The sequence below is a fragment of the Danio aesculapii genome, chromosome 17 (assembly GCF_903798145.1).
Source record: "Danio aesculapii chromosome 17, fDanAes4.1, whole genome shotgun sequence".
Lineage (NCBI taxonomy): Eukaryota > Metazoa > Chordata > Actinopteri > Cypriniformes > Danionidae > Danio > Danio aesculapii.
In genome coordinates this window covers 52,137,331-52,164,149 of record NC_079451.1, presented here as the reverse complement: position 1 = coordinate 52,164,149, position 26,819 = coordinate 52,137,331, and the positions used below count along the sequence as shown (strand labels likewise).

At 37.2% G+C, this 26,819-nt stretch overlaps 1 protein-coding gene across 1 annotated transcript; it reads left to right on the top strand.

Annotated features, from left to right (window-relative positions):
* Positions 1-1,654: 1,654 nt before the first annotated feature.
* LOC130244134 (adhesion G-protein coupled receptor G5-like) lies at positions 1,655-13,760 on the top strand. Its single transcript, XM_056476417.1, has 13 exons — positions 1,655-1,678; positions 1,832-2,183; positions 2,266-2,452; positions 2,530-2,695; positions 2,768-2,908; positions 3,042-3,155; positions 3,251-3,287; positions 5,091-5,191; positions 6,236-6,357; positions 6,448-6,713; positions 10,223-10,313; positions 10,412-10,698; positions 12,895-13,760. Exons 1-13 carry the CDS (start codon positions 1,655-1,657, stop codon positions 13,047-13,049), a joined length of 2,043 nt encoding a protein of 680 aa, XP_056332392.1. The 3' UTR covers positions 13,050-13,760.
* The last annotated feature ends 13,059 nt before the right edge of the window (positions 13,761-26,819 follow it).

The window sequence follows — 26,819 nt, the reverse complement described above, 5'->3', positions numbered from 1 at the left end:
ACTGATGTAGGATTTGTGTTCAGAGCCTGTAGAAAACAACATTAAACACGTGTGTCTCTGTCAGGTCTGTGGGAATTATGTCTGGACAGAAGCTGATCATGATGATGGTGATGATCGTCTGCTGCCTCACTGGACTGATAAGTATGATTTATACAGAATTAAATGTCTATCGATTTAGAAAATTAACGCATGAAAATGTTGTTTTCATGTTATACGATTGCTATTTTACCGGTAAATGTTATTTTTGCACAGCTTCTGGTAGTAAACCATCCTCTGATGATATCAAAGTCAATCTGACTCTCTGTTTCTGGAACAACAGTAGCTCAAAAAGTCCAGGTAGAAGTGATGTCAATTCTAAAACGTTCTGAAAGCACTGACGACAAAAAAACCTGTCAATTAATTTGTCTTCCAGTGATACAGCTGACATATCATCACAATTATTCTAAAAAGGAGTTTCACTTAACCACTGTCACACTAAACATCCTTTCTGGAGGTAAACCTCTGTGTATTTTATTTATAAACCATCTTTGAGTTAAGTTTTTGTAATTAAACTAATCTTAAATGCTCTCTCTGGTTTCAGAAACATGTAAGCCAAGCAGTTTTAATTTTACATGTGTTGAACAATTAAAACAGCAGTTATCTACAGTATCGCTAAGTGTGATATCAACAGGTTTGTGTTATTCTACACCAGACACAGTGTTAATGCTTTTGTTTTTTCTACCAGGACCCGCATCAGACAAAAAAACAACAACATTTGTACATTTTCACATACGAGTAAAATGTATATATTTGTATCATCAAATATTTAACATGAGTCAGTGAGCAAAACATGTGTAAAAGTCCACTTTGGCAATAAGCAATTATTAGCTGGCCTCTTCTACACTATACAGAGTATTACTAGTGTAGACAGCTTCAGGTTGTTGTGACAGCACTAATGTCTGCTGTACAAACATTTTCAAGTGAATTATATAGCCTAGACAGGAGCCTTACTGACTGAAACTCCACAACTAATGACTGTTCTCTCTGACTAAAGCATCCACATCTTCAGGAATTACGCAAATGACAGGTACAGTAGCATCTATTTTCAATCTGATATCAGATCTAATCTCTCATATGTTTCATTAACATTGGTCCTTTATTCCTATCCATACCTCTCTTAAGTCAGTTTCTTTTATTCAAATCATACAATGTTTGACTTTATAAGTATATTGAATTGTGTTTATGGTTTATTAAGATTGTTTGGAAATCCCTCCTGATGATGTTACAGACAAATGTAATAATGCTCAATTTAGCACTGACATCTGCCACGGTAAGTCTGTGTCTTTACATTTCTTTTTTCAGTAGTTGTTTCGGGCTCACATCAAATGTAAATGTGCATCTAAATAATTATAGTACAACATTATATTTATTAAACCTATTGTCATTAATAAATGTGATGAACATGTGTCTATAAACATTATAATGTACAAAATAAGATACATTAGATCTATTTAATTGTTCAAAATGTATTGAATTGTTGCAGAGTTGAACTAAACCCATGCTTTATTTCTGTGTGTAGAAACAAATGCAGGCACATACGTTCTGTATTTAAATAACCAAACGTTGAGGACCAAAGATTGGACCTGTGTCAACTGCAGCATGAGCAGTGGTTATAATGAGGAAACACAACCTAACACTGGTAATCCACATTATAATACTGAAAGTAACGATGTTACTATATTTATAAATGAGGAACAACTGACATGTTACAACACTTTTAATTGTTCAAAATGTATTGATTATTGCACAATTGAATGAAACCCATGCTTTATTTCTGTGTAGGAATGAGTAGTACACAATCACAAGAGACAAGCACACTAGCACAATCACAAGAGACAAGCACACTAGCACAATCACAAGAGACAATCATACTAGCACAATCACAAGAGACAAGCACACTAGCACAATCACAAGAGACAAGCACACTAGCACAATCACAAGAGACAATCATACTAGCACAATCACAAGAGACAAGCACACTAGCACAATCACAAGAGACAAGCACACTAGCACAATCACAAGAGACAAGCACACTAGCACAATCACAAGAGACAAGCACACTAGCACAATCACAAGAGACAAGCACACTAGCACAATCACAAGAGACAATCATACTAGCACAATCACAAGAGACAAGCACACTAGCACAATCACAAGAGACAAGCACACTAGCACAATCACAAGAGACAAGCACACTAGCACAATCACAAGAGACAATCATACTAGCACAATCACAAGAGACAAGCACACTAGCACAATCACAAGAGACAAGCACACTAGCACAATCACAAGAGACAAGCACACTAGCACAATCACAAGAGACAAGCACACTAGCACAATCACAAGAGACAAGCACACTACCAATAAGTGATCTAGAAGATGAGAATGGATATGTTTCTTCATCAAAAGCAGCGTAAGTGTGAGGTTATAACTGAATTTTAAACCAAAAACTCTAATACAGATAACCAAACGATTTCATCTATTCCACAGAGAAGTCTTGGACATTATAGAGTCTAATCTGGTGAATATTATGGAAAAAAATAATAAAAGCAATGTGATGATTGCCAAGGGGAACATTACTGGTCTTCTCCACATACAAGACAGGAATACAGAGACCAAAGACATCACCATATGCTACTGTTCAAACAACACCATGGTAAAGCTACTGTAAAGTTTGAGGTGTGTCGTACAGGTTGTGCAATTAATCAATCATGGCTCTCCTTTTCAGGTTATTATGGGTCAAAATGACAGGAATACAGGGTGTGTGTGGACTGCAATGTTTCCCAGTGAAGCCTTTAATAAATCCCGATTGGAAAACAATGGAAGTGCATTTGTAGGAGTTCTGCGGTTCACCAACATGAGGAATAAAGTAACCCGCTCTGCGTTTCTCTTTAAATCTCATCTCTTGTTATGAGGATCTTCAAAAACTCTATTTCTTTGGACAAATGTTTCCTAATTCCTCTATAAATGATGACTCTATTCTTGTTTGGTTTCTCATTTAGAATCAAACTAAAAATCACACCATTTTAAACAATGAGGTTTATGGAATAACAATGGGAGCCAATATCTCCAACCTCACCAACAATATTGAAATAACCTTTACTCATAAGGATCTGGTAATTAATGTTTAATTGCAGAAATCTCTCTATATATAAGATATATAAAATAACCAGACACTGAAGCCAAATGATACTCAAATATGTTCTTACAGGTTGGTGGTCCGTCCTGCACTTCTTGGAATGGCAAAGGTAAAATTATTTATGGCTCTATTGATATGTTTCCATAGCCTCTCTTCACATTACTGGGTTTCACAGCAGCAGACGTCATTATTTATCGGTAAAGTTACAGCGCAGTGACAGTACAACACATTTTTTGCTTTCCAATTTGCTGAAATATCCAAAAATAAACTTCACAATAGTGTTTTCATAACTTTCAAAAAAAAATAAAAAATAGTGTGAGACTGATAAAGGCAGCTAGAAGAAGGAACAACGTCCAATTTACTGTCCTGCTCGCACAGATGCTGCATTACAAACACCTTGCATAATCTTGCCTTTTAGACCTTTTTGTCTAACAACACCCCTGATACAACATATAACTTAATAAATGTACATTTATATCAATATGTATGTACAATATATAATATCTATCTATCTATCTATCTATCTATCTATCTATCTATCTATCTATCTATATCTATCTATCTATCTATCTATATCTATATATCTATATATCTATATCTATATCTATATATATATATATATATATATATATATATATATATATATATATATATATATTTATGGCTCTATTGATATATATATATATATATATATATATATATATATATATATATATATATTATAGGTGGGCATAGATTTTTTTTAATTTAGATTAATCTCACTGTAATCTTGGAATTAATCTAGATTAAAATGGCTCATTTATATAGTCTCCCGAAGGCATTCAGAGTATGTGTGCTACCCAAATAAAGACTAAAAGTACGTCTTTGAGAACGGGTTCTCAAGCCAGGTGGCGCATTAGACCAGGGGTCATCTCCTGTTTCCAAAATGCCCCACAAACTGCTTGAGAAACTGTTCTACTATGATAATTAGTGATGAAAATAAATGATGTTCAGTAAAATGTGCTTGTGTTTACTAACTGTTTATTCAGATATACATGAATGTTGAACTGTAGGCCTACATCAGCTCCAAACAGTGATTTCTGATCACCTTAATCTGACTAAAGTCATCACTGAACTAAACAGAAATGGAATTAAGACATGTGGAGTCTGCAGATATTAGTGGCATTACTGAAGTAAACACTGCAATCAAACTATTACCTTCATGTAGGACTTTTCACCATATTTTCCGGCAAGATCCACATATGCGGCTGTCAGTAAAGGCTGTCACACACACACACTGTAAAAAGCCGAAGTCTTTTTCTTACCATTTGCCGTGCGTTATTAAATTCCTTAACACTCTCACCAGTCCTTACTCATTATTTGCGTCTAATACCCCAGTTTGTCACAGGGGCATGAATGAAATGTTCATGAGTCAAAGTGAAACTGCCGAACTGCAGTTAAAGTCACCCAAAATTACAGGAAACTCCTACATGAAAGCACTTCATGTAAACACCTTCATTATATTATTGTCTATTAAGGCAAATAACTAGACTACAGATGTCCATGTAAGCGTAATCAGTCGTGTCTTCGAAGTAAGTGAAAGATCCAGAAGGGTATCCTGCTGATTTAATTCAGAAGGGCATTTTTTTGTCAGACGCTCACCGGTCAGGTATACATCCGCACTTATGTAGCTTACATCATAGCTTACGTAGAATAGACCCAGCTCCCAACCCAACTTTGAGAATAGATTAACGGCCATATTTTTTATTGCGCGATAAGAGTCTCGCGTTAATGCCGATAACAGCCCACCACTAATATATACTGTATATATAACTTATATTTAAAATGCAGATGACTGTTAAAACACATCAATGTCTTGTAAAAAGCTAATTAAATGTATTCAGCATTGTCTTCTGTGGCTCTCTCTTTGAAGGAAATCTTGAGTGGACGACATTTGGCTGTGAGACAAAACAAATCAACAGTAGCAGTATAAAGTGCTCATGTTCACATCTCACGTTCTTCGCAGTGCTGATGGTGAGAGGAGATTAAACTTTCTTACATTACAGGGCTGTTAAATACTCAATTCTGATTGGTTGATGAGCTTTCTAAGGGGTGGCATTATTTTCACAAGTACAACAAAAGTAGTTCCAGCAGGTTTTGAGCACATGACAGCTCCATATCACTACACTGAATAAGTATTTGTTATTCAGTCATACTAATTGATTATTAGTTCAGTCATATTTAATTATGATAGGAGTTATTTCCCAGATACAACAGTAAAAAAAAGAACATCAATATACAACAGAAGGCTCTGGAGGAGATGTAGAAGAAACTAATCCTACACACAACAGGAACAGTTTGAGGTAGAGATGCGTGAATCAGCTGAAATGCCAACCGAATTTGCGGCTTCATACTAATCATCCACCCGCCCGCACATATAATTTTATCTGATATATATACCAGATTGTCACTTTAATAATTCTAATTCTTTGCTTTAAGCATGATGATAGGTTATCGAGATCGTTCAGTTTTAACAGCAGATTCAGTGAGACAATCTGCACATCCCTTGCCAGACACAACATGGAAGAGGCGTATCCACTTGCATCCACGTAACTTCCAGTGCTATTTGTTACAGTCCTGACGAATGCAAGAATTTAAAGTGCTTGTGTGACTTTTTTTTTATTAGCCTGCAAATTAGGGCCTGTTTGCCTGATGAAAAATGTATTAAAAACATTCATATTTTACAGAAAATCATTAATAAGTAAATAATAATAAGTTAAAAAGTGGAATAATGCACTTTGGGCTGGTGAATAATTAGAAAATAATGAACACTCAAGACAAAACGGTTGCTCCACTTCAAATCACCAGCTCAGATGTGCATTATTTTCTGATAATTCAATGACCGGTCATCTATTATTCTTTACATAATGTTGATATAACTTACAAAAGATGACAAAAACATGCATAAAATAAACATGTACTTCTAAAATGGATTTCTTGCTAAAAGAAAACAAATAATTTTAAAAATATCATCCAGCTGATCTGATCATTATGTATGATTTCTGTCTGATTTCTCAGTCTGTGCCTAATGCAAACGATGTAGCGCCGTATCTGGAGTCACTGACCCTCATCTCTTCTATCGGCTGCGGGATCTCTGTGTTTTTTCTGGCCATCGCTCTCTTCATGCATTTCCTGCTGCGGTAGAGTCTATTAAAGCATAACATAAATATTACAGTGTTTATTGCAACAGATAAAGTTACAAACGCAGGTTGTTTTTTCTCTTTCAACAGGAAAGCCAAATCCAATCAGGCCACAAAGATCCTGATCAACATGTTCTGTGCTCTGTTTCTCCTGAATGTGTCTTTTCTGTCAAACGAGAGCGTGGCAAACTCAGGAGACAAGAATGCGTGTGTCTTCATAGCTCTGCTGATGCATTACTCCATGCTGACCACATTCACCTGGTTCTTCATTCAAGCTCTTCATATGTACTTATGGCTCATCCGACAGAACGTCTCTATTACAAACTACATGAGGAAGATCACCGTGTTGGGCTGGGGTGAGTGATGGGGAAAATGCCAAAGACAAAGTTTTCTGTTCTATTCTGAGATTTTGTTTGTGCTTTTTCTTTTTCTCCAAATGAGAATTGATATTTTACTGTTTTATCTTCATTTACCACCTGGTTTATGGGTTTGACCTGATCTCATCCTTGCCGTAAGGCCCCTGCCCAGAAACTCAAGTTACCACCTCTTTTTGTCTGTTTGTATGCCTGCTGCCCCATTACTCCATATTTAAGAAAGAATTACGAAGTTTATTCAACCATTCAAGACACCTTATGTCAAGAAGATGGGAGTGCAGCGAACTATGCCATGCAGTTTTGTACAATTGCTGCAGGTGCAGGCTTGAATGATGAAACGCTCATTATTTCCAGAATGGTCTGTCTGAGGCTCTCAGGGATGAGTTGGCTACCCGAGATCCAGTTATCACTCTCCATTGACCCTGCTTGAGCTATCCTCCAGGACAACCATCTTAGAGAGCGAAGACTTACCTCCCAGTATGTTCCTTTAGATTTTCCTATTCTCCATTATACTCCATGTGCCACTGAGTCACCTAATTCTTCAGAACCAGATTCCACAGATCCTATGCAGCTGGGCCATACCCAACTCTCTCTTCAGGAACATACCCATCATATGAGGAGTCATCTCTGCCCCTATTGTGAAGGGGCTGGTTGGTTTCACTCAGATTGTACCGAATTGAAAGAAAACGTCCCTTCCACGCAGTAGGGAGAAAGCTGTCTTGGGAGTGATTAAACTTGTCTCTCTTGACAACTACAGTCTGTCTTACCCATTACCTTGACATTGGGATTTGAGGAACATCTACTCCAAGCTCTTGTTGATTCTGGAGCAGCGGGGAACTTTATAGACAAGGCATTAGCTACTCAAGATTCCTGCCAACCTATAGATTAACCACTGCAGGTGATGCTATTGGATGGGAGACTAATAGCCCCTGGAGTTGTTACCCATCTAACTGTTTCTATGCATGTCTCTGTCTTCCACCCCATGCCCTTCTATTCAATTGAGTCCCCTGACCTACCTCTGATCATTTTGTTTATGCCTGGCTTACTCTTCATAACCCTCACATTGACTGGCTTAATAGCGAGATTCTCCACAGGGGCCATAACGTTTTCTTAAACTCGCCTAGTAATAATCTCAAGAGCCTATTGACCTTTCTCGAGTTCCACTCCAGTACCACACACTTCAGTCAGTCTTCAGCAAACAGAGCACTTCGGTTTTACCCCCACATAGGCCATACGATTGCACCATAGAGCTTTTGCCCAGCATGTGCACCCCTTGGGGCTGGGCGTTTTCATTGTCTCCTCCTGAGAAAAGGGCTATGGAAGCATATATCCAGGAGGACCTAAAAGCAGGTATCATTTACCCTTCTAAAGCTCCTGCAGGTGGGTTTTTTTCTTTAGGGGGAGAAGGATTGAGGCCTGGCGAAATGTTACAGAAATGTTACCCTCTCTCTTTCATGGCCACTGCCTTTGAGTTACTCCAGAAAACTACAATCTTTTCTAAACTAGACCTGCACAATGCAGTATGGGCAGTAATCAGAAGTTGTAATCAAAAGGTTGCAGGTTCAATTCCCAGTCCTGGCAGGAATTGAGGATGGGGAAATGAATTAATCAAACACTCGCAATGTTCGATACGGAGTTGAGGTGTCCCTGAGCAAGGCACCTTACCATAAATCGCTCCCCAGGTGCTGGAAGCAATAGTTTTCCACTGCTCTGGGTGTATGTGTGTGTGTGTGTGTGTGTGTGTGTATGCACTTGGATGGGTTACCAAAAAACCAAAGGAACAATTTTGAGTAGGAGTAAAAAGGGGTAGCCTCACTTCACTCACTTACTGTTTTAAGAGTGGGGGCTGTGCTGTCCCAGTTGGGGAGAGATAACAGATTCATCCATGTGCATTTCTTTCCCATCGTCTCAGTTCTTGTGAATGCAATTATCACAATAGAGACCGGGAGCTGCTGGCTCTTAAATTATCATTGGAGGAATGGAGGCACTCCATAGAATGGATGCAATCCGTTTCAAGTATTGACAGACCACAAAAACTTACCTTACTCCCCAACAAGCCTGCTGTTCACTCTAATTTCACCGGTTCATCTTAATCTATCTTACCGTCCCAGATCTAATCTTAAGCCAGATGCCTTGTCACAAAATATATGGTAACACTTCCCAAGAAAGGACCCCAGAGGCTATCATTCCCTTGTCAAAGATCCTTGAACCCTTCAGATGGGGGTTTATGACAGCCATCTGTAAAGCTCACACTCGAGATCCAGATCCGGGAGGTAATCTGGCTAACCAGTTATATGTTCCAAAGGCAGTTTGTCCTCAAGTTCTTTAATGGGCAGATTCCTCTCGACTTACCTGACATCTAGGTAATTCCCGCACCCTGGAATTTCTACAAAGACAGTAGTGGCCCACAGCTAAGGAGAATGTTATATCCTTGGTGTATGTCTGCCCTGTTTGCAACTAGGTAAAACATCCCACCCAGAGTTTAATGAACGGACGGAAAGAGTTAATCAGAGTCTCACTTGGTTAATCAGAGTCCTTCAGCTTGGTCCTCCTCTGGGTGAATAGCTCACAACACTCTTTGCTCGTTAGCATTTATAACACTTGTCAGCATATATAATTACTTACTTCTGATCTGGAGTGTAGTCCTCTTTAAGCTCATTTAATCCTATGCCCAGTACCAGACACAGGACAACTGTAGAGGCATACCTGCACCCTCTCTGCAGGTTGGTCAACAGGTTTGTCTCTTCACTCGCAACCTTTCACCTACGGATAGAATCCCACAAGCTCAACCAGTGCTGCATTTGGACACTTTTAAAGTTATCATGAGAGTAAACCTGGTTTCTTAACAGCTAGGTCATTTAAAACTAATCCCACCTTTCATGTATCCCTATTTAAGCATGTGTTGTGTTGTTCTGTTGTTCCTTGCAACAGTCTTGGCAGTATTTTGTGGACTGCAAGGGCTATGGTCCAAGGACTGCTTCTGGATTCCTGCTAAAGAGATTCTGAGCTACTGTTTGTTTTTTTCTTCTCTTTTTCTCCTCATGATGTCGCCTTTTCCCCAGTGTTTATGTTTTGGGTTCATTTTGTCCTCGTTGGTCTACCCTATTTATTCTACCCTCCTGTCTTCACTTATCACTTTGTTTTTGAGTTTGACCTGCTCCCATCCTTGCCGTAAAGTCATCTGTCCAGATATACTCTAGTTATCACTTTTTTCTCTGTTTTGGTTTGTTTTCACTTTGACTTAAAATATATTTTTGCTCTATGGAGGACTTTTTGTTTGTTATCTTTTTTGCTCTAGTCAGTCCTATAAACCTCCTATTTTTGCTCTGTGGTACTATTTTGCCTTGCTATTTTATATGACTTTGTTGGACTTCCTAAATAAAATCTGTTTTGAACTTAGACCCTGTGCCTTGGAAGATATTAGTGATAATGTACCGCATTTTTTGTATTGTTTTTTTACTGATAATATCTTTGTTTTGCATGTGTTTCAGTGTTTTCGTCTCCAGCTGTTATTGCTGTTGTTTCTGTAGGAGGATATAACAAAGTGACCCTAACCGCATCATCTGGGAAAATTGCACAAATGTATGCTTCGTTCTTAAGTCACAAATTCATGAATTATCAGCGTTTAAATTGTCTTATGAGTGTCCTTCAAATTTAAAGTCTTGCTCTTGTAATTGCAGGTGCTGGATTACAAACCCTTTCATTCACTACATACTGAACACTGGATACTACATCTTCGTTTTCATCTTCACAATAGTCATCTTCATCATCACTATCCTCACTAGGATTATCCAGTCCAGAGACACAAGAGCGATTGTGGGCAAGAGACAGACGTTCAGAAAGCAGCTGATGATGGTGTTGAGTTTGTTTCTTCTGTTCGGTCTGACGTGGGCTGTTGCCTTCTTTAGTTATGGACCGATGCTCATTCCCTCATATTACATCTTCTGTGCGCTCAATAGCCTTCAAGGTGAGAAACTGAGTGCTTCTACTGCACACACAGATTTTAGCTATTTTTTTAATTAATGAATGCATGCTTGTTATTGTTGATAAAATATTTTTTGTTAACACTTTAGTTTAAGTACCAATTCTCTATTAAAACTAGTGTCTTATTAAATGCCTATTATTACAATTTTGGCTGTTTAGTAGTACTTATAAAGTACATATTCTTACTTTATATTCCCAATCCTATAAAAACACATAAGCCCAAATACTCTTATAGGGATAGTTCACCCTTTACTTGTTTCAAACCAGTAAATTACAGAATTTAGTAATACATAAAGTAATTAAGAGTTTACTGAAAAAAAAAGTCTTGGTTAAAAGTGAGAAATGAACCTTAAAATAAAGTGTGAGCAAATATTTTACAGTGCATCCGGAAAGTATTCATAGCACTTTCCACATTTGTTTATGTTACAGCCTTATTCCAAAATGGATTCAATTGATTGATTTCCTCAACATTCTACACACAATCCCCCATAATGACAATGAGAAAAAAATAGTTTTTTAATTGTTGCAAATTTATTAAAAATAAAAAGCTGATAAATCACATGTACATCAGTATTCACAGCCTTTGCTCAATATTTTGTTGATGCACCTTTGGCAGAGATTACAGCCTCAAGTATTTTTAAATATGATCCCACAAGCTTGGCACACCTGTCTTTGTGAATTTTGGCCCATTCCTCTTAGCAGTACCTCTCAAGCTCTATCAGGTTGGATGGGAAGCGACGGTGTACAGCCATTTTCAGATCTCTCCAGAGATGTTCAATAGGATTTAGCTCTGGGCTCTGGCTGGGCCACTCAAGCACATTCACCGAGTTGTTGTGAAGCCACTCCATTGATATTTTGGCAGTGTGCTTTGGGTCATTGTCCTGCTGGAAGATGAACCGTCGCCCCAGTCTGAGGTCAAGGGCACTCTGAAGCAGGTTTTCATTCAGGATGTCTCTGTACGTCGCTGCATTCATATTTCCCTCTATCCTGACTAGTCTTCCAGTTCCTGCTGCTGAAGAACATCCCCACAGCATGATGCTGCCACCACCATGCTTTACAGTAGGGATGGTATTAGCCTGGTGATAAGTGCTGACTGGTTTACTCCAAATGTAACGCCTGGCATTCACTCCAAAGAGTTCAATCTTAGTCTCATCAGAGCAGAGAGTTTAGTTTCTGATGGTCTGAGAGTCCTTCAGATGCCTTTTGGCAAATTCCCGACAGGGAGTGTCTTCTGTCTGGCCACTCTACCATACAGGCCTGATTGGTGGATTTCTGCACAGATGGTTTTCCTACTGTAAGGTTCTCCACTCTCCACAGAAGAACGCTGAAGCTCAGACAGAGTGACCATCGGGTTATTGATCACCTCCCTGACTAAGGCCCTTCTCCCCAGATCACTCAGTTTAGAAGGCCGGCCAGCTCTAGGAAGAGTCCTGGTGGTTCCAAACATCTTCCACTCACAGATGAAGGAGGCCGCTGTGCTCATTGGAACTTTTAGAGCAGCAGAAATGTTTCTGTAACCTTCCCCAGCCTTGTGCCTCGAGACAATCCTGTCTCTGAAGTCTACAGACAATTCCTTTGTCTTCATGCTTGGTTTGTGCTTTGACATGCACTGTCAATCCTGGGACCTTATATAGACAGGTGTACGCCTTTTCAAATCATGTCCAATCAACTGAATTGAGCACAGGTGAACTCCAATGAAGCTGCTGAAACATCTCAAGAATGATCAGTGGAAACAGAATAAACCTGAGCTCAATCTAGAGCTTCACGCCAAAGGCTGTGAATATTGATGTACATGTGATTCTTCAGCTTTTTATTTTTAATAAATTTACAACAATTTCAAAAACTCTTTTTTCACATTGTCATTATGGGTTATTTTGTGTAGAATGTTGAGGAAATAAATCAATTTAATCCATTTAGGAATAAGACTGTAACAAACAAATGTGGGAAAAAGTGAAGCGCTATCAATACTTTCCAGATGCGCTGTATATATTCTTTTTTTATATATATTTTACATTTATTATCATTGTTTATAATTAGTGAGAAATATGCATCAAATACATCAAACTTTACTTAGTAGACCTTATATGTTTTTTTACACATTCTTTGCAAATTATATGAAGTTTAGTTTTTTAATTTATTTTTATTACTTGAAATAATTTTCTTTGGTCTTTTTTTTCAGGGTTTTTCCTCTTCTTGTATTACTATCACATTCACAAGGATGTTGCTGGTCATTTTTCAGATGACCCGAAAAGCTCCAGCTCCATCACAACTATTGTTCCACCAAACAACACCAATAATAATGCTGAGGAACATGTTTATGATCTGGCTCGTTAAGACAGAAAAAACACCCTCTCTCATTTTCTAAGTTAACATAAATCAGCGTGTCAGAATACAGTTTTATTAGTGTTTATAATCATTTCATATTCATCATTATAGATTTAAACATTAAAAGGTCATTAAATATCATGACTTGATATTATTTTACAAGTTGTATATATATTCTGATATATGTGGGTTCAGGGCTACTTCAACTGTAGTTACAGTATGAAATATATAGGCTATTTTTGACTGATATATTCAGGTCATTTCTTAAATTCTTATCTCTAAGATAAACCTATTATTTTTGTGTATGCAAAATGATTTTGTATTTACATGTTAAATAATCATACCTAGCTTACCTCAATGGCAGATTATTTTTCTTGTTTTAAGGGAAAACTCACCTAATTTTGACTAATTATTTCCTAAAACAAGACATGAACATGTAAGAGAATTCTTCTCGATTTAAGAATTTGTAGAACTCTAGAGGTAATTTTTTCAGTGTATATTTTAGCACAGAGGATGATTCCTGTATGTTTGTCATACTGTGTTATACCAGCAGATAGCGCTGTAAGACTTCAGATTGTGTAGTTTTTCTCATGAATGAGTCTGAGTTTAACATGTGAATGAAATTGCAGAGCTTTGTGACTCACGGAGCTGCTATTTCAACCTGTTACTGACTCAGTTCTACATCTTTCTGATTCACAGTGACTAATAAATCTCCTCAATCCTGCTGAATGAGTTGTTCATTTCACCTGTGCATTTCAGATTTATTGCCCTAATGTGTGGATGTTTGTTTATGATCGCTGGGAAATGCAAATAAACAATGTTTTATGGCACTTCCAGTCAAACAGACAACACTTTTGATACAAATGAATCACAGTTTCCTAAATATATCCATTAGCAGAAGAGCTTTTAATTCATAATATTGAGTAAAAATGCACTTTGACTTCTATTTCATTGCAGACAATATGAACACAAAATATTTCATGTTATGTCTGCTCAACTTCATTTCATTTGTAAATATTCATCCTTTCCTATCATTCAGACCTGCAACAAATACCTGAAAGAGTTGTGACAGGAGCAGTTTAGGGCTGGTAATCAGGTAAACTGGTGAAATAATGATGTGATGTGAAACAGGTGATGTCAACAGGTGACTGTAATTATGATCTGGTATAAAAGCAGCATCTAAGAAAGGTCTAGTCCTTTAGGAGCAAAGAGGAGCCGAGGATCGCCAGTTTGCTGACAGATACGTGAGAAAATAATTGAAACATTTAAAAACAATGTTCCTCAAAGAAAGAGAGGAAGACATTTGGATATTTCACCTTCAACAGCGCAGAACATCCTTAAAAGATTTAATAAATCTGGAGGAGTTTCAATGCGTAAGGGATAGGAGCGCAAGCCTAAGCTGAACAACAAGCAATCTCCGATCCCTCAGGGGGCGCTACATCAAGAGTCCTCATTCATCTATAAACCATATCACCACATGGGCTCAGGAATACAGCGGCAAACCTTTGTCAAGTACCACAATATGGAGTTACATCCACAAATGCCAGCGAAAACTGTACTATGTCAAAAGGAAGCCCTATGTTAACAGTGTCCAAATGTGTCATCGACTTCTCTGGCTCAAAGGCATCTGGGATGGACAATCACACAGTGGAGACATGTACTGTGCTCAGATGAATCAGTATTTCAGGTATTTTTTGGGAGAAATGGGTGCGGTGTGCTCTGGACAAAACAAAAACAGGATCATCAAGACTGTTACCAGCAACAAGTCCAAAAGCCAGGGTCTGTCATGGTATGGGGCTGTGTCTGTGCCCTTGGTAAAGGTAACCTGCACTTCTATGATGCATCATCAATGCTGAAAATCAATTCTGGAGCACTATATGCTGCCTTCTTCTCCAGGGATGCCCATGCAGAGATCAACAAGACAATGCAGAACCACATTCTGCACACATTACAGAGGATACAGGCACTGGACTGGCCTGCCTGCAGTCCCGACCTGTCTTCAATAGAGAATGTGTGAAGTATTTTGAGGCGCAAAATGCGACATTAAAAACCCTGTACTGTTGGCCACCTTAAGACTTGTTTGCAGGAAGAATGGGACAGAATGACACCTGAAACACTTCGTCACTTGCTTTCTTCAGTCCCTAAACTACTTTTAAGTGTTGTGAAATAGAACGGCAACATTACAAAGTGGGAAATGCTTTACTGTTAAGTTTTTTTTTTAAATGTGTTGCAAGAACCAAAATTGGAATATCATTTTATTAATAAATAAATAAACATCATGAGGAACACATTAAATAATGTTTGTTGTATTATCTGCAATGAAATACAAGTCAAAGCTAATTTAGAAATCAATACTTTCTTTTTTTAGTTGCATTTTTCATACTGTCACGAGTTTTTCTGATTTGAGGTTGTGCATTTGAAGACGAATTCATGTTGAAAAAATCTTATTTTAACATAAATTATATTTCAAACTTTGGGTCCTCGTGCTCCACTGTTCTGCATATTTCTTAAGCTCAGGCAAATGCTGTATTTTAAACATCTGTCAGATTTTTATCCTCAAATTGCTTTAGTGATATGGATCTGCTCAAAGTCTGCCGGAACTACTTTAGCTGTGCATTTATCTGAAAACAACCAAACACCTTAGAATGATCATCAGCCAATCACAATCAAGCATTCAACACCCATGTACTGTACTATAAAGTAAGATATATCCGATGTTAACTAGCTGATTGTTGGAGAAGCGTGCATTCTGAGAAGTTTCGTGTGATCTCTAAACCCGTCCTCTGCTGATTCGCAGACCGCAGCGTCCGGTCACAAGTGTTTGTTTTTCTGGATTCTCTCTGCTCATCTGCCTGGACGAGATATGGCAGATTTCTGCATGTGTGGCTTTGAGCATTTCTCCTAAAATCCTCCCGCCGGAGACATGGGAAACAGCAGCGGTCGCCCAGACTCTCAGAAATGTTTACATGGATTGTTTTTTTGGGGTCTGATGTGGCAGGAGTGGAATCGTATCAGGAAATAGTTGGGGAAAGACATTGTCCGTGGCATGTCTATTGAGCACGTTATTTTTTTTATATATAAAATATGAGACAGCATTGGCTTCAGTGTCCAGAAGCCAACAGGAGTCATTCGCACACAATGAACGCTGTTTGTTTATCTGCACATGATTAATCGTCTGAATGATTCCTGGTGCCAAGCCACAATTACTACCATACATACATACACGTCTCTTTATTCTGCTGTCAGGAGCACTGTGTGCTTGATAAAACAATAGTAGTGAGGCACAAATTCAACTATTCAGATGCTTTTCTTAATATTTAACCATTCTGTTTTCTGCGTCCATTACAATGCACATCGTCATTTCACCATGTTTAATGCCTGCTATCCATGATAATGGACTTATGTCAACCAATCAAATGGCAGTATGCTGCATACGTTTTTTTTGTCTGGTTTCTAGTCCAAGTATCTAAATATTCTTAAATCAAGAAGCCTTTTATAGTCAACCAATAAATATAGTGTTGTTTTCAGAAATATGTTAAAATTTAGTTTTAATTTAAGTCTTTCCGTTTCATTGTGTTTAGTTTTGACATTTATTACTGACCAGGGCTCGACAACAAGAACTGCCCAATGGCCCGGGGCCAGCGTGCAAGATGCTCAAGACAGTACAGGATGGTTAGTGGCCTGATCAGGCCAATGCCAAATGATCACTAAAGTATCATTTGGCTGCGACTGTCTGTCAATTGCTTGTAAATACAGTGTTGCGATGCTTTCACACATTTCCCCAGTTAGCGCCATTTGTTTGGCATATGTGATTCTCGCAATCGCGCTCGCATCCGTGCCAAATTAATCAGTCCAAGATCACCTGAACAAGGTGGTCTCAGCTGGATTGAAACAAACTCTGGAGCAGATCGATTGTATTGAGAAAGCAAAATGATCCACTGAACCAGGCTAAATCACGGTGTATTATGATTTTGTAATAGCCATAAATACGGCTATATGAAGAGTGAATGATGAGTAGGACAGGATGTCTTTCCTACCGGCAAATGTGTATTTCCAACACAATCTCACGGCAATTCGTAACTTTTTGATTTAGTGGCTAATTCGTACGAATTCGTACGATCTAATTCGTACAATTTAGTACGATTTGCTCATCCTCCAATGACGGTTGGGTTTAGCGGCGGGGTTAGGTGCCACGCCTCCTTTTAAAATCGTACCATTTCGTACGACTGAACTCGTACGAATTCGTACGAATTAGCCACTAAACTGTAAAAACGTAAAATACTTACGTTTTCTCGTGAGATCAGGCTGGTATTTCATGTCAAATACGAAAGTGAAAGCATGCTGAACTATTACAGAGAACAGAGTTGTATAGTGGGACCTAAATGCTTTCTTAGGTTATTAACAACACAATCTCACAGCAATTCGTAACTTTTTTGCTTTAGTGGCTAATTTGTATGAATTCGTACGATCTAATTCGTACAATTCAGTACGATTTGCTCATCCCCCAATGACGGCTGGGTTTAGGGGTGGGGGTTAGGTGCCACGCCTCCTTTTTAAAAATCGTACAATTTCGTACGACTGAACTCGTATGAATTCGTACGAATTAGCCACTAAACTGACAAAACGTACGAATTAGCCACTAAACTGACAAAATGTAAAATACTGACGTTTTCTCGTGAGATCAGGCTGGTTATTAAAGGTGTTTTCCATCACTGTTTGTTTAGTCTACATTAATGCATAAACTGTAAAACTGCACGATTAAACATTAAAAGATCAAAACTCGTGCAACATGAATGATAAATGATTAAGACTTGCATATGTTTATTAATCCTTCAATGCGCTGCATTCAAATCTGCATTTGATATAGAGAGATTCAGTTTTTACACTTTTTCAGTTCGTTACAAACAGTTAAATAACACAGAAGTGCTGGGAGAACAGTTTATAGTTCAGATATAAACCCTGATGTTTATGGTAAAGATTAACCTAAAATCACTGTTTAATACTTGACGCTGGTGAATGTTGTAGCCATTGCATTGTGTAACCAGTGGGGGGCGACAAACAACCATCAAAATGATGTCACTGATTAGATTTTCAGAAATGATCCACCTATTAGGGGTGTCAAAATTAATTGTTTCTTCAGTGCACCGCGATGCAGACGCTGACAATTCGGTACTGGTTCAGTAATAGATCTTAACCGGTTATTAAGTACAGACGTCCGTTATGTCATATGCGCTCTGTCGCGGTAGCTTACTATGGCGAGGGAGGAGAGTGAGAGTTACTAAAACACTCCAACTACCTAAAATTGCAGAAACTCTGCACAATTCATTGCGTGTGTGTTTGCTGGACAGTCTTTCACTGACATACAGAAGAAGCTGTTTCACTGCGATTGAGAAAATGAAAGTAAACTCCTCTGAAATCTAGACTTTACTAGAACTATGTTAAGCTGGTTTGACATGATCCACATTGTGAAAAGCGCTATAGAAGTAAACATGAACTGAATTGAATTGAATTTCTCTCTCTCTCTGGTCCATTTGACCTGGTGGTGTGACTGTTCCTCTACTCTCGGCTGTTTACAGCGATACTTCTGGATCCAGACACTAGCCCGAGTTTCTGCGTCTATCATGGATCAGCTGTGATCGTCGCTGCCATTTATCAGTGTCACTCATTGGTGAACAGAGCCAGAGCATAAGAGCCTATCACAACCTTTTCTGTTGAGTGCGTGACCAATTATAGGGCTGTATGAACCTGCTCGACAGGGCTCAGAAAGCGAGAGGGATATTTATATTCGTTTATTTGCTATAAATGCTCATGTTGTTCTCTGCATGTACTTGAGTTTTTAAAGGTCCAGTTCTGACTGTTTGTATTAAAGGACACATTGTATTACAAATAATAAATAAATATAAATATATTTATACATTTTTCTGTGCTGGGAAGTAAAATATAATTGTGTATGGAAAGCATCGTCAATGCACCGAGATTGAATTGAACCGAATCGATGGCATGATGATCGTAAACAAACTGTGAGACCAGTGTAGGTTCACACCTCCACCACCTATAATGAAACATGAAGTTTTATATGTGAATTGTTGAAGCATTACTTGAAAATAGATATGATCTGTTGTACAAGATGTTAGATTTCTTTATTTAGAAATCTAAATTATAATGTTTATGCATCTCTGCATCTCTATTTAATGTTTATCATCTTTTTTATTTTTTATTTTTCATATTTATTTATTTTGTGTTGTCACTTTATGTACACTGGAAGCTTCTGTAGCCAAAACAAATTCCTTGTGTGTGTGTGAAGCACATTTGGCAATAAAACTGATTCTGATTCTGATTTAGCATTATCAGCAACAGTAGCAAAGATCATTTTTCGTATTGAGCATTTTCCTTTTTCTCAGCTGGTTCTTTTCTTGATGTTATTCTTGTTCAAATGACAGATTGTAAGTTCTGTTTGTTAAAGCCAATGCTTTCTGCTGTAATATTTCTGTGTAAATGAAAAGCTAATGACATTGTCCCCTTCCTTTTTTGCTGATCCGAAAAATGATCCGATCCGTGACTCAAAAACAGCAGTGTGATCCAAACCGTGAGATTTGTGATCTGTTACACCACTAACTTTAAATGAAGTTTTTAATTTAAATTTGCCTGGAATAAAAGGAGTTAAATTATTCGATTACTTCTCCAAAAGCCACTGTTGTTCAATAATAACTTGCCTTATTAACCTATTTAACCTAGGTTATCCTTTAAACGTCATAATGCTAGAATCTTGAAAAACATTGAGTCAAATATTACGCACTGTCATCATGTGCAAAATCACAATTATAAACAAAGTGAGGTTTATTCATAAACTAATTTCGAGAGGATCACATGCTTATGATTTATCACAGCCGGTCTCATATTAAGCTAATCAGTATCATCCAATCATATGAGCCATAAGCTACTATAAATAACCACAGTCTTCAGTCCACTTTATCTTCGTTTGGAAGAAACCCCCCGTTCCTCCCCATTCTCCTCCTTCACTATAGATCGGGCGGCACGGAGGCCCAGTGGTTAGCACTGTTAGCACCACAGCAAGAACACTGCCAACCCTGGTCCTGCCAGGTCGGTAGGTGTTTCTGTGAGGAGTTTGTATATTCTCCCCGTGTCCGCGTGGGTTTTTCCCGGGTTCTCCGGTTTCCTCCCACCATCCAAATATATGCATCATGCATAACAATAAGCATTTGTCTAGCCCCCTTGCTTTTTCCTCACGTGTTCCCTTAGCTACTGCAGACGGGGAGTTCTGAGATCCACCGAGCTCAGGCTCCCCTCTCGCTCTGCAAACGGGAGGAAGCCCCGGGCTCGAGGATCCCTTGAGCTCGGGGCTCTCTCCCGGGACAGCATGCCAAACAAGCTTTTGAAGAATCATCAGCTAAGTGTGAACTCTTGAAATCACTAGTATTTACGAATGTGTTGGAAAAAATCTCTTCATTAAACATCACTTGGGAAATATTTAAAAAATGTTTTTAATTTCACAGGAGGGCGAATAATTCAACTTTATCTGAACCTTCAAACTTAGGTTTAGGTCTAGGTGTTTAGATGTATGTGTGTGTGTTGTAATCTCTGCATGTATTCAGTCGTCATGAGCAATAAAGTGTCTCTCAAATCAGTCTTTCATTTAAATGACCCCGGTTACGAGCTCCACGTCATTAGGGTAATATAAAAATGAATGATGGCTTCCCAGATGCCCCCGTGAGCTGGCTTTCCATTTATTCCCCTCACACACACACACACACAGAGGATCTGCAGTCACGCAAGCGTTGCCCTGAACGCAGACCTCTGCTTTTTTTTACAGCTCAACCGCAGGAAAACCAGACACTAGAAAGAGTTTCACAAGTTACAGGCGAATAAATCACTTGCTGGTGAAAAACAGCAGAACTCAACACGTCTCTCCATGTGTTTCAGGTACATTAGACACATCCGAGACACTAAACCTACTTGTTATAAATAATTAGTGGCAATTTAGTGCTACTGCATGCAATTAAAGCATTAATAATGAGTATTAAAGCTGATTCAAGCAATGCAAAATGCTTTTCTAAGAGTTTTTGTCCAGCTTCTTGTCTAAATATTCTATATAAATATAAATATAAATATGTCTCAAAATTCTTAATTCAAGAAGCATTTTTTTGACAGTAAATAAATTAGGGTTGTTTTTAGAAACAATTAGTCAAAATAATACATGAGTTTACCTTAAAACAAGTTAAATAATCAGCCAGTGGGGTAAAAAAAAATAATCTTAATCATTTTCAAACAAGAAACTAAAAACTAAATGATTTAGTTTGCCCCATTGTGCGATTATTTTGCTTGCTTTAAGGAAAAACAACCTTCATTTGGATTTATTATTTCGGATGAATGCATAGACATTTGAATGTTTAGAAGTTTGGACTAGAAACAAGACAAAAACTCTTATTATTTTTCTCAATGAAGTCATAAATCCTGAGAAATCCAGTTGTATTAACTGATGATGGGCTGTTGAATTATTAGAGAATAAAGCCCACTTAATGTGAAACGGATTGCCTGTTACACCTCAAGTGTGCATTATTTTCTAATAATTCAATGGATAGGAGTAAAATTAAATAAAATAATTCAATGTATTATTAATATTAATTCATTTATTATTTATATTTGTACTTTATTATTATATAAGTCATTATAATGCAAGATTAAACTAAAAACTATTTAATTAAAAGAAAAACTATTAAATAAAATAATGAGATATATATATATAATTTCAATAATATTTTTAATAGTCTCTGTGTGACGATGTGAAATAATATGTAAACATGTTCAATTTTGTGAATGTACTCATTAAATTCTGGGATCACTGTATGTAATTTTGACATTTATACAGTCCATCTCTTTAATCATCATAATTATCCATCTTCTGTAATTAGTTTAATCTTGTTAAATGATAACTTTCTTTATGCTCAGTAATATATAGTGCTGATAAATGTATCAACAAATCTCAAATAATGAAAATAATAAACATATTGCATGTTTATGGTAATTATTTAATTTGTTATCTGAATATTTCTTACTTTAACAAGATCTCATTTTTATTTCCAGCAAAAATTTTATTTTTATTGAAATTATTAATATTTATATTTATTTATTTATTTTACTTGACTAACTGCCTTTTATATGATCTACATTAGATTTAAAACAATTGATTTATTTTAATTATTACTATCTACATAAAGGCTATTTTGTTTTAGTTCATTCAAACATATTCTATATGATTTGTTTGTTATTACATTTATATATGTTTTATATTAAATACAATATACTATTTTATAATAAATAACTATTTTATTAAAATTTATTTAATAGTATATTATATATTTTTAAAGACATAATTGTTCACACATTTTAAATATTTTTTTTCACAATTTTTATTTTCATTTCATATTATATAACTAAACTTTTTATATTAAATATCTTTATCAAACTAATTATTTAATATGACATTTTATATCTGATTGGTTGATAGCCGTGCAATATTCTGCCAGTAACAGCACTCGACCAGCCTCTTCACCTTCCACCCTTGTGTATTACTCCACCCACATACAGCGACAAGCAGAGGACACTCTACACTTTAACAACTATTGCAGCTGTTGGACAACATAATGTACTTTTGAGGCTTTTTTAGTCAAGAACATTGTTGTTTAGATTGCAACTATGCAGTTTATTTATAAGGATAATGCCTATTTTAAAATATTTATAATTTCTAAGAGACAGCGCCTCGGCAGCCATTAGCCTTTCATTTAGCAAAGACGGTTGACGATGCTCATCCACAAGATAGCGACAGAGACCACATAATACGACCTAAGAGAAAACCAGCATAATTTCAAACTACAGCTGATCAAATCATTAAACAAGCAAAAGACTTTCTAGGTTGATCTCTCTCTTTTGTATATTGTAGTGCTGTATTTATACCATAGTAATTGTAGTGTATTGAGTGTGAGATGAGACTCGAATATCAGCAATGTGTGTTGTGTTGGCAGAAAGAAAGAAGAAATGCTCGCATGTGTATAGCGTTTTTCCTCATCACAAACACAACAGGAATCTGGCAGTTATTGCGCTGCTTTTTTTGGGGGGGTTAATTATTGTGATTTCCCGATTGCAACAGAGAAATACTGTAAACTGTAATAGACTGTATGACTGTAGGGAGATATCTCTGTAGACTGATGGCATTTCATGCTGTTCAGTCTTATAATCTTAAAATGTCAGCAAAATCAACAGTTTTGTCATCACTTTCATTATTGCGCTAGAGAATCATTCAAACACTAGCTCTAAAGTGACGTTGGTGAAGTAGTAATGGTTTCTGCTGTTCTGACATCAGCCGCAGATGACAGTGAATGGCGGAAGAAAATAGTTCCCAATAAAAAAGGGTTTTGAGACTCTCCGTGTTTGATTTTCTTTTTTACATGCACGATTGTGCCGTCAAACTGTTGTATAAACGCAATATCACACTCATAGCAGTGCAATATGGCTGTATATCATCACTGGTGGGATAGTAAGGCACTCAGCCTGCTGCCTCGTGCCAACGCACGCCTCCCACCAGAGCTGATATACAGCCATATCGCACTGCTATATATATATACTGTATATATATATATATATATATATATATATATATATATATATATATATATATATATATATATATATATATATACTGTATATATATATATATATATATATATATATATATATATATATACATATATATATATACTGTATATATATATATATATATATATATATATATATATATACTGTATATATATATATATATATATATATATATATATATATATATATATATATATATATATATACATACATACATATATATATATATATATATATATATATATATATATACATACATATATATATATATATATATATATATATATATATATACATACATACATACATACATACACAAACATGTTACACATTTTGAAACAATCTATTTAATTATCCATCTAATTTATATTAATTATTTTAATCACAATTTTGTAATGTACTTATTTTATATAGATTTTATATTTAACATTTTATTCTATTTCATTTAATATAATTATTTAATTATTTAAATGATTAATTTAATATGAAATGTTATATATTTTTAAAGATATAATGTACATATTTTTAAACAATCTACTTTTTTATAACATTTTATTTCACAATGTTTCTAATATCATTTATAATTTCCTATGATTTATTTTTTTGTTTATTTAATAAATGTTTTATATTTTCGATGATCTAATCTTGAAGTCATTCATGTGTTCCAACAGGACAAATCTGTTCCTAGTTTACCACCGTAAAATATGCACTACATATCTGTACTTATGCAGTCATAAATCCATCCCTCATCCACACAGAATCTTCACACAACGCAGATCATGCAAACATCTTAAAAATAACACCACATCCGCTCGTACAACATATGTATTCATTTAACACCGTCTCTACGACACATCCCTCTACATTACTGCACTCTTATTCATCTCCATCATTACAGGACCACTCGATTTCTTTTTCTCCCTGTGAGCAAAGATATATTGGGACTCTTTAAGAACAATTGTTATTTGTCTTGTGTACGGTTGTGTGTCGGATGTGGTTTTTGAGCTGAAGGGCATGATGGCAAAACTAAATGTGCTTCCATAGAGAGCATTGTTAGACAAACCGCATGTGTGTGTTCGCCGGCGGGTCAGTCTGCAGTAGGACAATCACTATTATTTATTTACCATAAAACACATGCATGCAATCATAACCAGTGTTGCAAGACTTTTAAAAGTAATGCAGTACAATCCTGCGTTACCAAAGTCCCTTTCAGGCAAGTCATTTCACTCGGCAGTCATCTTTGAAATGCCTCTCGGGCAGTATGCTCAGGCATTCTGTCTAAATGGGGAAACATCAAATTCTCCAAAACTGTTAGCCAAGCTCACGTTTATATTAAATATTTGGAATCACCAATAGAATTAAACAACAACCATCTCATAAGTTTAGTTTCTAAACGTCCAAATCAAATAATATCTGCACACACAAATCCGCATGAAAGGAACGAGATCACGACGCCAACCTCATTTATGGCCGTTCTACACATGATCATCCTCTGGATAATTTCTTACATTTATATAGCGCTTTTCTAGACACACAAAGCGCTTTCCACATTGGGGGGGGGGGGGGGGATCTCATCCACCACCAGTGTGCAGCATCCACCTGGATAACATGATGGCAATCCTATTGTACCAGACTGCACACCACACATCAGCTGATTGGTGGAGAGGAGACAGAGTGATGAAGTCAATTATGATATGGGGATGGTTATGAGGACAGTGGGCAAATTTGACCAGGATGCCGCTACTCTTTTTCAAAGGACATCCTGGGATTTTTAACGACCACAGAGAGTCGGGACCTCGGTTTAACATCTCATCCGAAAGACTCACTGAGCATTATAGAGTCCCCTTCACTATACTGGGTTGTTAGGACCCACACAGACCAAAGGTTGAGCGCCCCCTGCTGGCCTCACTAACACCACTTCCGGCAGCAACCTAGCTTTCCCATGTGGTCCCCCATCCAGGTACTGACAGGGCGCATCCCTGCTTAGTTTCATTGGGCGACCATGTGAGAGTTGCAGAGAGCTAGCTGCCGACAATGATCGGATAGTGATCGACAGATCGCGCTGCTCTTCTGAAGTAATCCACAACTTGTTCTTAATGGCGAATCTCCTCCAGAAATGACAGCAACTCTCAGTTTACAAGTTTGTGGGGCATTTGAGATGTTTCTGTCATGTGATGTGCGTTTGACAGGACTGACTGACCTCGTGTTCATTTCATACAGATTACAAAACCAGAAAACATTTGTAGAGATGTAATTACAATTACATCAAAAGATGCTTCACCTTCATTCACTTTTGGTGAATGTAGCCTTGGCCAGGAAGAGCTGATGTCATCAGGCGGTACCCAGTGATCATTTGGTGTTTCAACCCTAAACTGCAACACCCTCAACATTGGTGGGTCAGCAGTGGTGGCCAAATCACTGCCCATCAACTCCCCCCGGCTTCCAGCTAAGCTCCTCTGTCCTGCTCCATAACCAGCAAGACGCTCTCTCTGCTGCCTCCCCCATCCTGCGAACAGCTATCTTTCTCACCCTCCCTGTCACCCCAATAGCTGTAAGCATCCTTCATTCTGACTGGTGTGGATATATTTGTTAGGTCTGAGAAGCAAGTGTTTGCTAAGATTTCAGTGTGTTTGTTGACCACCAAACTGTCGTAAAGTCTGGTACGAGCTTCTCCGTCAGTCTATAGCCATCGATGATTGGCTCCTGTACTAGAAGGCGGGGTTTCATTCACCATATTGACTGTTACACTTTTCCCCATTCAAAAATATAAGAGTGACACGTCTTGTGTGTTCTATAGTCTTTGGCGTTACGTATTTAACCCTTATGTGCTGTTGGGGATGTTTTCTACCTTTTTGAGTCTTAATTTGGCCAAAACTTTCTCTGTGTTTCAGAAAATGGAATGCTTTTTGCTGACAAATCTTATTTTGGCACATAATTTGGGAAAATACTTTGAAAATTTGCTAAATTAGAGGTGGCACGGTGGCTTAGTGGTTAGCACAGTGGCCTCACAGCAGGAAGGTCACTGCTTTGAATCCCAGCTGGGCCAGTTGGCATTTCTGTGTGGAGTTTGCATGTTCTCCCCATGTTGGCATGGGTATCCTCCGGGTG

Coding starts and splice junctions, on each gene's coding strand:
- LOC130244134 (XM_056476417.1), top strand. CDS start 1,655: ATGAGGAAACACAACCTAACACTG. Junction 2,184..2,265: donor CACAAGAGACAAGCACACTA/GCACAATCACAA, acceptor CAATCATACTAG/CACAATCACAAGAGACAAGC. Junction 2,453..2,529: donor GTTTCTTCATCAAAAGCAGC/GTAAGTGTGAGG, acceptor TCTATTCCACAG/AGAAGTCTTGGACATTATAG.